The sequence below is a fragment of the Macrosteles quadrilineatus genome, unplaced genomic scaffold (assembly GCF_028750875.1).
Source record: "Macrosteles quadrilineatus isolate MER2022 unplaced genomic scaffold, UCM_ALF_1.0 Scaffold_6__1_contigs__length_79288215, whole genome shotgun sequence".
In the NCBI taxonomy this organism is placed as follows: Eukaryota; Metazoa; Arthropoda; class Insecta; order Hemiptera; family Cicadellidae; genus Macrosteles; species Macrosteles quadrilineatus.
Genome location: NW_026542599.1, coordinates 37,795,980 through 37,810,519, shown reverse-complemented (window position 1 = coordinate 37,810,519; position 14,540 = coordinate 37,795,980). Strand labels below are relative to the sequence as shown.

The window sequence follows — 14,540 nt, the reverse complement described above, 5'->3', positions numbered from 1 at the left end:
ACAACTTTTTCTGCTCGATCTGTCTCCTGCAAGGAAACACTTATTTCTAAACTTTCTGAAATGTTGTTTTTTCACTTTGTCATTTGAAAGCAACTACAAAGACTGAGTGCTGCTTATTTGCCAAAATAGATAAATGTGAAAAGGGAACATTTTCATGCTAGAGCATGCTGGTTCCAGCGGTTGGGGAAAGGTAATTTTACAGCAAACAAAATTTCTTAGAAAACACTTAAAAAATATGTTGGGCTGTCTAAAATAGGCTCCTCTGGTGTCTTGGTAAGTGCATTGAGATACATTAGAGCTTTTATGCAGGGTGGCCCAAAAAAAGGGAACTCATCTAAACTGCTGCTTCAACTTAACATCTGTTTTAATGAACATCACTCCACGACAATGTTCAGGAATGGTTGAAAACATGCAAAGACAAATGGAATATGTAATAAACAATGGTGGAAAAAATGTAGAGCACATCGTTTCAAGATAAAGTAAGTTTGTACAGCTAATAAATAACAATTAATTGCCATGAAATTATGAGTACCTTTTTTTGGCCACCCTGTACATCGACAGTGAAAAAGAGTAATGAACCGGCAATCGATAATTTGAAGGTTTTGTACTGAACTGGTTCATCAATCAGCCAATAAGTCCTCTACATTGTTGCATACTATATGAAATACGAAGAGTCACTCTCAGAAATGCTCACACTTAAGCTGATAGCTCATCGTCCTGTAAGAAATTCCGTAGCGCTAAGAGGGTTTAGAATTTAAATCAGACTAAAAGTGGAAATAATAAATATATGAAATCAGTTGATACATCTGCATCTTGAGGTTATCTGGTGCAGGTAATTGGCATGACATGATTGTTGTAATATGTTGACAGTCGGTGGGCATTGAAGGGAAGTAGTGAGGAGCACACAGTTCTGCCGTTGGTCTCAGACAACATAGGAACTAACAGCACTGACGACGCTGCGGTTATACAAGGGCAGTTTATCAGGTAAGATGTTAAAAATATCAACCATAAAATAATTTATGTATGTCGTACTTTAATAGTGATGTCAAAACTGAATCCCAAGCCAATAAAACTTTGGAAAAGTTTTGATTTCAAGATTCGACCGGTGAGTTTCAAGATTCAAAACTAACACTGATGAAACCCGTAAATTATACTCTAAACTGCAACAGGCACAGTAACAACTACTAATAAAATAACGATGCATGTACAATATGTGAAAAATATATTGATACCTGTTGGTTTAAGCTTGTTAGGTAAGCCTACAAACTTCATACATAAATAAATATTAACCACTGAATTCTTAAATTGATCTATTATTCATATTATTATGTTGGTATCAGGTTTATAATTTATATCAGTTTTAATTACATAGTAAATATTTTATTAAGACCTGTATTTTTTGCCTGGCAAGTAAAAAGTTTCCTGTTTAGGATTTGAGATTCGAGATTGGAAATCTTGGGTTTATACATCACTAGTTCATACAATTGGTTTAATCTTCTAGAAATGCAATTCTTCGCTTAGTAGATTAATGAATCATATGTACCTCGTCTTTTCTTTTCAAAAATAAAAATAAAACTTCTTCCTTTTCAATTTAGCTGTGAACTCTTCTTAAAGTATCATCTATCTTTAGTACCACACAGCTTACATCGTAAACAATAAAAAAGTTTAAGGTCCATTTCATCTCAAAGAATGTTTACATTGAATATTCTTTTCATTGCTGATTGGATAAGTCTTCACATAAGCCATTGAAAAACTGGAGTGGACCAAAATTTAGCATACTGAAACAGAATTTAAAACAGTCAATCCTAATCACAATGTTAATATAATTTTAATCATAATATAATGTAAAAAGTCATCTAAGAAAGAGATCTAGACAGTTGATGGCTTAATAAATGTTTACACACCATTAACACTTAATATTTCGTCCATCCAAGGCAAATGAATATTCTGCTTCAAGTCTTGAAGAAGTGAAGTATCAAGTAAATTGAGTTATGGACTTTTTGTCTGCCATTTACTGTCTGAAACTGTTTAATATTTGGATATTAAATGTTTCAGATTGTATCTAACGGTTTGAGAATTTATTTTTAACTTCTAAAAGGATAAGCATATACATATTAAGAAGAATGAATAACTATGCGCATCTATGTTAAAAATAAGAATGAACGCTGAACAGAGAATAGACTTTGCCAGTAATAACATCGTAAAACGATACGTACCTAAAGATTTCCTCACACCTGCCTGTGCACATAAGAGGATATGTAATAATTAGCATGATGTTATCTTGAATAAAGATTTGTTAAAAGTTTAATTTCAATTTCATCATTTGTTTCTAGATGGATCACAGGAAGTGCTGATCACATTGTTATTCTGATTCTTCTCCTTGCACTCACAGTGAAGTTCATATTCTTTGAAGACAAGGAAGAACTTACAGAACAATTCCTAATGTCCTCCGCCACAGCTGCCTTGCAGGAACGCCACCATGAACGCAAGTTTTCAACTTTTATTAATTACAAATTGATGCGGTAAAACGAAAGTATGATTACTATTGATTCTCATTACCCCAAAATAATTAGGAGGGAATCCATCTCATTGTCAGGTATATCGGTTGTTATAATCATTTGATCATCACAGTATGTAGCCTCAAAGAGGAGATATATGGACTTATCACGATCAATAGCTTTATTGCTTGTAAGTTTTTAAGTCAGTATGTAAAGTTCTAAGTTCTCCCAAAAGAATTTTGAAGTAAATATTTTCAATGTTTTGATAGACAGACTAATAGTCGATCAAAAAAGCTTATGACAAGGTTTGTGATGTTTATAAGTGATTAACTGACATCTGTAATATGGATGTGAGCTTAGAGAAGCTGGTGATTGATCTCATCACAGTATATTCTTCAGATGTTGAAGATAGCTTCTTTGTTGAGCTTGTACAGTTTAAATCCTGTATTGAAAGTTGAAAGTGTCAATGCAAGACTTAAAAAAAAGGAGAAACCTCCCAGCTGAGATGAGAGCCAAAACTGATATTTAACTCAAACTTGAAGCCATATATCCGATTAAAAGCCTCCACGTGGTATTCACCGAGAGCTGATTGACTGTTTGATGAATAATTATCTTACATTACCCGCAGCTGAGGTGCTAAACCATGTACTGTAAACCATCACTATACTTCTGTAATAATTTTACATTCCGAGAATGGTAACAGCTTTTTTCTCCGTAGGGAGTGTCGAGTCAACTCTCCGCCACAGATATTCACAGATGACGTCCCTAGAGAGAGACAGTGGAGTAGACGAAGGCTGGATCGAGGTCGGTCTCACTTCCAAGAACAGCGTCAGTGTCCAAACCAACGCTTTGATACCCAGTCACAGAGGCAGTCAAACGGAGGCGGCGAACGAACGATCCAATGTCATCACAGAGAACAAACCTGTGCAAACCGAGAATGTAGAAAATTCCAACAACGAGGTTATGAGAGAAGACAAGTCTGTACAGACTGGTGTCGAGGAAGACGAGTACGAGAAACATCCGAGACCAGTGGACGAATGTGTTGCTCTGTACAAACAAAAGGTGAACAAGAAGTATAGTTTTTAAATTTTATTTTATTTTTGTTTGTATGTCAATGGTCTCAGGCCTAAATGTAGGCCTAATCTTGGTTTTAATAACTTATTTCACTAAAAAGCCATATAATCAATACAAACTAACAACATCAATCATGCAGTGCAGACATTGAACAATTACCACATGGAAAAACGATTAGGGATAATAACTTACCTTCAACAAAAATTATCTTTTACAAAAGAGGTAAACATAAACTAAGTCGGTAGACAACAGCTGATTAGCAACAATACGAAATACCCATTTGTGACACAGCTTATAACTATAGCCAATGGATTTGCCAAGGCTTAAATCTTTTGCTTTATTGCTGTATAAAGGTTATTGCAATTTAATTGTTTTAGTGACATGCTAAGAAATGGTTGGGCTTTGGAAATGGGAAAAATGTGTTGTCGACACATAGCACTTCTTGGGTTATTTAATTATAACTATGAAGTTTCCTACATTTGAGGATCCACCTTACCAACACTGTTGTTTTTAGGGTTCCGCAGAAGTACTGAGTGATTCAGAGGTACGTGCTCTAGTCAAGACCGGCTACATTCCCACGTATCAGATTGAGAAGGCAGTCAACAACCCCGAGAGAGGCGTTGGCATCAGACGACAGATCGTTGGTATCGCAGGAGACTTTGCTCATGCGCTGGACGAACTGCCCTACCGTGATTACGACTACAACAAGGTGGGCAGCTGGATTTACTGAATTTTAAAATTTTGTATTCAATTGTATACAATTGTATTGATAACTAAGTCATCAACATTGAGGTTTTCTTTCTTGAACTTCCATTTGAAACATCACTGTTGAGGAGTGTTTAAATATTCTTGATTCAAATGGCACCATGCATTTTGGAAAAAAGTTTGAGGTAAATTATCAATAAGAGTTGAAGTCTTTATTGTTTCAGGAACAAGGTTCAAGGTTAAAAAGTTGATAGTTTCAAAGGTTTTGAGGGAAGAGGAGTTAATGGTTTTGAGTTTGAGAATGCTTCTTTTTGTTCTAGTTTAGCTAAAACAGTAAAAAAAACGCATTTGTCTTCTGTGCTACAAATATCACATCACACCATTTAACACTCGCTCTGCATTTTTAGTCTTAAACTACTTTGTCAAAAGTATGTGTATGAGTATAGTAGTAAGTAATAAGTCTCTCAAAGTATGTACAGAATGTTAATAGGCTAAAACTGATACATTTCTAGTTGCCACCTATTATCTCATTGTACTCTAGGTGCTGGGAGCCTGTTGTGAGAACGTGATAGGCTATGTGCCAGTCCCAGTGGGGGTGGCTGGGCCACTACTGCTAGATGGCAGCTTGGTGTATGTTCCCATGGCCACAACAGAGGGTTGTCTAGTTGCCTCCACCAATCGTGGGGCTCGAGCACTACTCAAGTGTGGCGTGCGCAGTCGCGTGGTCGCTGACGGGATGACTAGAGGTCCTGTTGTACGATTCCCCTCCATGACTCGTGCTAGGTAAGTCGTTCTGTTAGATTTTATTCTAATTCATTATTTTCAATTTTAAAGTAATAGTTGTCATGCTTAATAGGTTACCCATTATTCAGTATTATTGCAGTTTCTAGTATTAGAACTGGGTTCTTAAGGTTTAATGCTGTGAAGCAATCACTAAATATTTGAGTGCAGTTTGTTCACACACTTGTTTTATTAAAAATTCACTAAGTAAGTTTTGATGCGACAACGGTAAACAAAACAGCTAAAGTACAACTTGAAATTAAATACGTATGACAATAAATTATAAAAATAACTAATTAAACACAGTTTGGTTCAGTTTAGGTATCAAAAATAATCAGCTCTCTTTGAAAAAAATCAAACAAATGGAATACACTATTTAATTAGTTACAATAAAAGGTTTAAATTACCTGTATCTGTCAAGTGATCCTGGTTCGCAGTTGGTTGACTACAGCTGTTTCATGTTAATATTAACACATCTTCAGGTCAAATTCGGACACGTACGGCGCCGGTAGAAGGTAGGTCACCTACCTATAGGTCTCTAACGGCGCTGTACGTGTCCGATGTTAATTACGCGCTTTTTTGTTTTGTGTTTTAACCAATCAGTGTTAAATGTTTCGTGTACGTGTATGTGTTATTTTTTTGGGAGCTTTAAACCTTATGACAACCATTCTATGGAATATATCAATGCATTGACGAATTTGACCTGAAGATGTGTTAATATTAACATGAAACAGCTGTAGTCAACCAACTACAAACCAGGATCACTTGACGGATACAGGTAATTTAAACCTTTTATTGTAAAAATCAGTGATCCAGAGGCTATACCATAAAAATGAAATTTAATTAGTTGTCAAACGCATCGCATACTGCCTTAGTTTAAACAAACTAGTTCTTATAATCTTGTTGGTAAATACATTTATTTTTTAAGTAAAAGAATATTAAAATTTCATCTAAAAAGTGAGCAATGGCTTTTGTCAAACACAGAGCATTCATACCTGTTGTAACATGTCGTGTTGTGACAGTGAGGCGATGGCATGGATGCAGACTCCAGCCAACTTCCAAGTGATGAAGGACAGTTTTGACTCGTCAAGTCGTTTCGCTCGACTGACCAAACTGCACATTCGCATTGCTGGGAGATTGTTGTTCGTCAGGTTTGTCGCCACTACCGGTGACGCAATGGGCATGAACATGTTGTCTAAGGTAAGACGGTTGATTCTATTATTGGCTAATGAATTGTAATTGGAGATACAAGTTGTCCGGATTAAATTAACTTAATGTTGGGAAAGACAGAGCTATCACTCAACTGTTTGGGTACTCCAAAAGAACACTTGTAACAAAATAAATGTTAGTACTGAAATATATTTAAAGAAAAGCCAAAAGGCTGATTAGGATAATTTTTTAAAATTGAATAGAGTTTAGCCAGCGAACTGAGAAGACAGTTTTGTGAGAAAGCCACAATGAAACTGACATTTCTCATTTACCTACTCTCTGAACAAGTCCTATCGAGTATTAGGACGAAATTTCAGTGTTATGTTTCGTGTATAGTATATGAGTCCCTGGACTCTAACTGTCTTTTACTTAGGTGTTTGTACTGAACTCTATTCCCTTTCCAAAGATTTCATTCTGAATTCAATCTTGCATTATTTTAAATTACCTTGCTCTGTCAAGTGATCTTGTGTTTGTACACTACTATAATTTTTGGAGAATCATAGTTTTCAAGTGTGACCAAACATCTGTAAAAACTGTCAAAAGGATATTCAGATTGAGCAAAGTCTCTATTAAAAGGGTTCAGAATATGATGTTTTACCATATTTGTAGATTATTTATTATTGTATTTAGTGATGTATTGTTAACAGGGAACAGAAGTCTCCCTGAAGACAGTTCAAGAGTATTTCCCAGATATGGAAGTTCTCAGTTTAAGTGGAAACTTTTGCTCTGATAAAAAACCTGCTGCTGTGAACTGGTAAGTATTTTATTTTGAGCTAGAAAAAATTTATTTAATAATGTCAGTTTCCTTTGATGACGACAGAGTTTTGTGATGTTTCAAATCACGTCTAAACTTTCAAAATTATCTCAAATATGATTTTGTTGTCTTCAGTTTAGAGTGATTATAAGTAACATATTAAGCATTGTTGTTGGAGTAGTAGGCTTACATGAATAGGAAAGGTTCCTTTACACTCGGAAGACAAAATTTGCCAGTAACGGTGAAATATCCTTACTGGTTTGTACTGTACAAGTTTTCATCCATTCATTCGTACTGTATAAGTTTTGTTTATTCTTGCTAGTAACATGTGGAAATAATACCCAGAAAAAAGTCTGTGTAAGACTAAATTACTTACATAATCCCGTCACAGCTCAACAAAAAAATTGTTTTTGAATGCTGTTGTAAGCCGTATGTAAAATTTGTGATATTTTTGCTGTCTTCCTATAACAGATATTTTTAAAGAAAGCTAATAATCCTGCATTTTCCATCAGCATTAATGGCCAAAGTCCGGGAACATGCCGGATCAGTGAGTGTCTACTGTCCATTGGTGTTTCATCTATTTTGACACGGTTGTCGCCCGAAGACCACCAAGGAATCTCTCCCATTCATGTTGGAATTCTATTTTAAGCCTTATCACTTTTTTGCCCTAAACTATATTTTATATGTCATTTTTAATTATTTTTTTAAGGATCGAAGGCAGAGGCAAGTCCGTGGTGTGTGAAGCCGTGGTACCGAGCAATATTGTGACATCTGTGCTGAAGACAACGGTCGCTGGGCTGATAGACGTTAATAACAACAAGAACCTGATAGGCTCAGCTGTGGCAGGCAGTATAGGTGGTTTCAACGCTCACGCAGCCAACATCGTAACAGCCATCTTCATAGCTACGGGACAGGTTAGTCGCTTGATTATAGTTTGTAGATGAAGAAGTGGCTTCTAGTGAGGTTTTTGCTTTATTTTTATCTTTCTCTATGTATTAGCGAATTTCTTTATAGGGCCGATTTACTTTTTCATTTTGATGTCCCCAGTGGTCAAAAACATGTTCGTTAAAATGTTTTTATTAATGCCCGTAAACGGGATAACTTGAGTAATTTTGGTCTGATTTTGATTAAATTTGGCATAAACGTGTTGGGCTGGATACACTTGAATGAGTTTGCGAACCAGCTAGATTGGGTCATGGGGACGGGGTTGTTTTAAATGTTAAATGTTGTGGAGTTTTGCAATTTTTCAAAAGACACTTTTTAAGTGCTTATCCTTAAAACAAAAATGTCCACTTTTCATCAAAACCATCAAGTGAAGCTTAAAACAAATAATTTTGTCCATTGAAGCATTATGGTAGATTTAAAGGTTACTGAAAAAATAAACTGTACATTTGAAATTCCAATGTTATTCTTATATAGAACAAGTAAACTGTTGTTGTTAGTCTGTTTATGGATATATTTTAATCAAGTTTGGCAAATGTATTTATTTTGTATTATATAAACAGTTGACAAAAAAACACTTTTTCCCACCCCGTTGCAGCTAACCTAAGTTCCTTGTTAAAACTTATGTTATTTGAAAAGGGAATAAATCCGACAAGTTTAAGGAACTAGTTTAGTCATAATACAATCAGACAAATGGGTATTCACATATTCTGCAGGTTTGTTGCAGGAATGTTCTGGGTTTAAAGTCCCTAAAGAGCCTTATAGTGTTCCTCTATATTTATATTCAATTAATATAGTAGTATAATTTCTATCATAGTTCAAAAACAGGAACAGCATAGCATCTTGTAAAGCAAGGCTCTACCCAGGCAAATGCTACACTCTCGAGACTGTTGCCATAGTAACACAAATTGTGTAAACATAAACATTGTGCAGACACTCCATTTGAATTAGTGCTACAGCTGACTCTGCAGACCACTTTTGTCTCGTCGTGGTCCAATCTTAAATCCAATCAATAAAGGAGTATTTCTGTATTCAATCGATTATATGAAATAGGCCTACAGCAGATATAGGCAAGTGCTTCCTGTGCGTCTACTGGGTTGCTATTTAATATCTATAGTAACCAAGTCATATGGAATTATTGTCTATAAAAACGATTCATAGTTTGTTCATAGTTCATAGTTTGCAATGAGTTCATTTCAGTTTGGCTTGGTTGATTGGTTGGTGTGTTGGACAGAAATCGGTAATTTATATGTCCGTAGCTCAGTTCAATAATTTTTTATCTGGAACTAGCTACATCTTTACATGGGAATGTAATGTCTAAATTGTATTGAAATTCAATGATTTTATTATGTAACGTTGGAGGTTAAGATTGTAATAAATCCTATAATCCTAGGCACAAGGGCCTTGGTTTATAGGATTTTTTGTGAGGAAAGCAGGATTACCTGGTTGGTAACAACAGTGCGTTTGTCACAGGACCCAGCGCAGAATGTCTCCAGCAGTAACTGTATGACACTGATGGAGCCGTGGGGAGAAGACGGCAAAGACTTGTACATCTCATGTACCATGCCTTCAGTAGAGATAGGTACAGTGGGAGGCGGCACACAGCTACCTGCTCAGGCTGCCTGTCTGGACATGCTGGGAGTCAGAGGTAAATTAACCCTCGGACATTCTAAAAAACAGGATATTTTAGAATTTGTGTGTTTTATATGCTGTTTGCAAGTTGTTTTTTTTTTTAAAGGAACTGTCCAAATCCTAGTCATGTTACCAAGCATAACCTCTAGGATGACAACCCCAAACTCCCTCCCACAGCTAACTTTAAAAAACAAAAAGTTTCTCTATAAGTGGTTTAAATACCTGTATTGTTATTGATGGTGATCCTATTAGATGCAGTGGTGACTAATTTTGGCTCAATTTGGAGCCATTAGCATTACGAAAAACGGAGTCATCACTTCTTGATGATCCAAAACTAGTTGCCACAGCAACAACCTGGGATGGTGGCGTTGTCCTGTAATTCAGCTACTAGGAGGTCACAAATTGTGGATATTTATAGGCATGTACTGTGGATGCGATGCTCCCTGGTGTGGATTTATCCGCAGTACTATCCTGATAATTAGACCAATTCGTTAATTACAAGGAAAAAATGTGGTTCGGATTCCAATAAACTGTTGGTACCTTAGCTGCCATTGGCTGTATGGGCTTGTTAATTAACAGCTGTGTCTAGGGAATATGTCGGCCTTAGTCACTAACAAGACTACAAGATCGCGCAACTAATCCTATACTCATACTTCACTCATATTTGGGTTAAAATACGCACATAGTGGCGTCCCCATCTTAAATAATTGATTAATTGATCCAAAACTAGTTGTCACTGCAACCAATAGCATTATTATCAAAAAAAGGTATTCAAAGTTAATTTACTCATAACATAGGCCTATTGAAATGTGCAAAATACTAAGATAGGAATGTTGTCAAGTGTTAATAAGTAAACTATAAATAAGTAAATACGAATTATAATATTTATAAGTAATCAGAAGACTATCCATCATGGAAATCTAAAAAAAAATAAGTAAAAACACAGGAAAGTAAGGTACAGAGGAACCTCTCAATGGTACACTTAAGTGGTGTCTAGAGCAATGTCCAACACCGCCACCTCACTTTCATGAGCTACAATTCTCATGGTGTAGGAAGACTGTGTGCCCTGTGCAATAGGAATCTTCGCACAGGGCACACAACTCAGGCTCATCCTTGCTCGTCACAAATATATTTCTGGCACAACATACTAGAGCCGAAAGTGCACAGTCATCCCTTAATCGAGTTTCCTCTCTAACTTACTTCTCTGTGGTATAAATAGAGAAAACTTAATTGTTTGGTTTATGTGCATATACTAACCTATTGATCGAGTACCTCTCCTGTCAAAGTCCCATACAAACCACTAGGCAAGCAACTTATCTACTGTGAGGCCAGTTTCAAACAGGAACTATATTGGTAACATTAATTGTTTGTCTAGGTCCTCACGACAGTTGCCCTGGAGAGAACGCCAACACACTAGCAAGAATCGTCTGTGGCACAGTGTTGGCTGGTGAGCTGTCTCTTATGTCTGCTCTCGCTGCCGGACATCTCGTGAGAAGTCACCTCAGGCATAACAGGTACAGTCTTTGACATCACCAATATAAATGAGTCTTTACTGACAGCAATATGTGTTGGGCTTAGTTGTTTGACGTTTAAGTGACAAGCATTTGACTGTTAAAAAGTAATCATACAACAAGATGTTTTTAATTTCAGAGCTCAAAAATCACTTAAGAAAAGAATAAACACACAGAAAACTTATTTCAGAATTGTTTTTTTTTTTTTTTTTTACAGCTGACAAAAACACAGATATGTGCAAGTACAGTAGGTGAATAGTTTGTTGCAAGGCCACACTAAAAAAAACAGGCCGTAATGCTTGTCAAGCATGACTCACAATAGAAGACGGCAATGACGTACGTATTTATTTATTTATTTTCCAAGGAAAGATAAAAACAAGCAGCCGTCTTCTATCGTGACGTCATGCTTGACGAGCATTGCGGCCTGTTTTTTTAGTGTGGCCTTGTTTGTTGCCAAAACAAGTGGCTAAGAGCAATTATGTAGATGAGGATTAGTTGGTGAGTTGGTAGCACAACGGAATGTAAAACCCAAGCAGCAATGTCATCCACATCTTGGTGTCGCCATTTATTTTAGTACAGTTCATTCTTGTACTCCACCGATTCCCGTATTGCTACATACATTCCAGACAGGGCCCTTGGAGACCCACATTGACAGGCAAACTCAATGTTAAAAGAGGCAGCTAATTTCTTTACTTGTGTCTAAGAGTTATTTTGTTCCAGATCGTCTACAACCACCCCTCCAAGCCATCTTTCTTCGCCCAACTTATCTTTACAAACCTCGTGCACTAGCTAGTGACTCCAGTGATACACTTTGGTTGTGTTGTGCAGCTCAGCTCAAAATACCTGTTTTAAACTAAGACTGTGTAAATATGACTTGTAAATAATACAATTTGATTAAAGTTTTATGTAGAATTTGTTGAAAACTGTTCAGATGTGTATTCCTTGTTAAACATGTAGGGATATGTGTTTTGCTTGTTAGTACTGTGGCCTAAAAAGTCTTCCCCAAACAAAGAAGTTGAACTAATTTGTATAAATCATTAACTATTTTCAAACTCAATGTAAAAAAAATTATAAAAATTTAAAGTACCGTAACATTGGATTTTCCAATATGTGTACTAATTTAAAAAAGGTGCATGTATCTATTTCACGGATTTTCCCCAGATTCCTTTCGGTGGACCTGTTTTTATCTTTTTTAATATGAAATATTTTCTAAATTGCTATCTTATTGTAGTGTTTATTGTTAAATATTAAAACTAGTGTTTGTTTTTGTTGTTCTGTGACCAGTATTTTATGTAGGTTTTAGGATTTAGTTATAATTTGATAACTGTTCTCTCTTGGTATGTCTGGAATGTTCCATTGTAAAAAAATATATTTTTTAAACATTTTTATTTAGTGGTTGTAAACAATTATTGTTGCCATTTTTAGAATAACTCAGCTAGACAATATCAATTTAAACGTACTGCCAAATAACTTCATTAGATAGTAGATATGAGAAATAGTTAACTTTTAACTTTATTCTTGTAACATTGTTGATTATATTTTTATAAAATGAATGTTTATCATATTTTTTTATAATGCTTGAAAATGTTATACTTACCTACTTGAAATTTTGCTAACAGTTTAAAAGTTATAACAATATTTCGCTCAAGATTCTTTGGTTTAAGCTTTGACTATTAATACAACTTCAGTATCCAATAGTCAATGGTTTAAGATTAAATGTAACCTGCTTAATGTTATTTATGTGCAGTATCACTTCTCTATGATTTGAGGTGTTTGTCTTATATAAGATGATTGTATCAGTCTTTAAGAAGAAAATTGTGGAACTTGGTGCGAAACGTCTTCCTTCATCTCTAAAATTAACTTTTTGGAGAGTAAAATGAAGTGGAATGTTTTTTAGCGGTTCGCTCTTTGCTTAATTCTAAGATAAAGACAGACATTGTTTCTCAAGAGTGGTTTTTATTCACAGACAGTTTTTTTTTTTTAGAATTCATTATCTTGTGTTTACCAGATTAAAGTGTGCACACATAACCAAATATCTGCATTAAAACTGTAAATTTGTTTAGTTTCTACTATAATCAATGTTTTGTGATTAATATAATTTGCGTAGCATAAAAAATTGTCCCAGCATAATCCTCTTTTAGTAAGATCATTGTTACTGTACCAGTTAATTTGTATTATACAGTAGAACCTTGCTAATTCGAATTTCAGAGGAGAGACAATATATTTCGAATCAAAGGAAGTCTGACAGTCTGAACTATAGCGAGTTTGAATTATAGAGGTCAGAATAAATAAAATTTGAATTATGGAGGTTCCAGTTTTAAGTGTAGGTAGAGAGTTTGAGAGAACGGAGACTAATGAACACATCTTGGGAACATCAATAAGAGCGTCATTTCATGTTTCAACAGGCATATTTTTGTCCTGAATTCAAATTACAGAGGCTTATGGTAGCACATTTTGAATTGTAGAGGTTGACTTCAAATTTTGGAGGTAAGGCGTAAAAATCACTTTAAATGGTATATTATTTTTCAAATTTTAGAGGTTTTCTGGGGGGGAGCAGACAAACATTACTAATTATAGAGGTTTTCGAACTATCGAGGTTCGAATTAGCGAGGTTCTACTGTAGAAACTAGAAACAAAGCAAAACATATTTGCTAATGTAGTTTTACCTTACTCTAATATTTTTTATTGCAGTTTATAGTGATTGTATTTCGCATTATGATAAAAACCTCAAAGAGATAATTTTAATCATTCTCTTGAGATTTACCCTATCTGCATGAAATAATGTAAAAAATTATTCACATTTATAAAATCTTCTATTAAAATATTAAAATTGTTAAGTTTGATATAAAAACCATGCTTTATTGTTTGGATCTGTGTTTCTAGTCGATTATATTGTTTGATAGTTTATTTACGAGTATATTCATCCATTTTTATTGTTTCATCCTGGAAGGTACTTTTCATTTATTCTGTTATTATTTCAATATAAAAGTGTCTGATGTAACATACTTTATCTTTAGCCATAATGTAAACCAATTTTAATTTGAAATAACATTTATCTAGTTAAGCACACTTTATAAAGACTAATAATGTACTTACTGATCCGATGTGATTTTTTCATTTATTTAGAATTAGGTCAGAAACTCATATGTCTCCGTTACCGAATAACTTAACATAATTTGGATCAGTAGTTGGTAGAATAGTTTCAAAATAAAATGTCATAGAGTTGTTTCATTTATTGCTTAGTTCAAATAAATGATGTAAACATTCACTAGTTTTTTTATTTTTTGTATTCCTTTAGTGTCAAGTCGAGGCAAAGCAATTGGACATCTCATACAGTATTCTTTACCATTACTAATATGTGAAATGGATTCTTTTTAATGTCTTACTCTTAATTTAAAAAAGAACAAGCCAAGATCATATATTTTTTTAAAGAAT

At 34.8% G+C, this 14,540-nt stretch overlaps 3 protein-coding genes across 5 annotated transcripts in view; all 3 read left to right on the top strand.

The window, feature by feature from the left end:
- The window catches only part of LOC128996793 (peroxisome biogenesis factor 2), a 68,240-nt gene that overhangs the window by 1,649 nt on the left and 52,051 nt on the right, over window positions 1–14,540 (top strand). The window lies entirely within an intron of this gene.
- LOC128997466 (3-hydroxy-3-methylglutaryl-coenzyme A reductase-like) lies at window positions 863–2,526 on the top strand (the record flags this gene model as incomplete). Its single annotated transcript, XM_054423105.1, has 2 exons — window positions 863–984; window positions 2,334–2,526. Coding segments are annotated over 2 exons (315 nt in total), but the record flags the coding sequence as incomplete, so codon positions are not given.
- LOC128996791 (3-hydroxy-3-methylglutaryl-coenzyme A reductase-like) lies at window positions 3,223–14,373 on the top strand. Its single transcript, XM_054422257.1, has 9 exons — window positions 3,223–3,560; window positions 4,087–4,281; window positions 4,819–5,060; window positions 6,080–6,257; window positions 6,914–7,020; window positions 7,730–7,934; window positions 9,436–9,610; window positions 10,970–11,108; window positions 11,826–14,373. Exons 1-9 carry the CDS (start codon window positions 3,255–3,257, stop codon window positions 11,896–11,898), a joined length of 1,620 nt encoding a protein of 539 aa, XP_054278232.1. The 5' UTR covers window positions 3,223–3,254; the 3' UTR covers window positions 11,899–14,373.

Excerpts from the sequence above, each read along its gene's own strand:
- LOC128996791 (XM_054422257.1), top strand. The coding sequence starts at position 3,255 with ATGACGTCCCTAGAGAGAGACAGTGGAGTAGACGAAGGCTGGATCGAG. Across the intron at positions 7,021-7,729 it reads AAACCTGCTGCTGTGAACTG|GATCGAAGGCAGAGGCAAGT; the intron begins GTAAGTATTTTA and ends TATTTTTTTAAG. Across the intron at positions 9,611-10,969 it reads GGACATGCTGGGAGTCAGAG|GTCCTCACGACAGTTGCCCT; the intron begins GTAAATTAACCC and ends TTGTTTGTCTAG.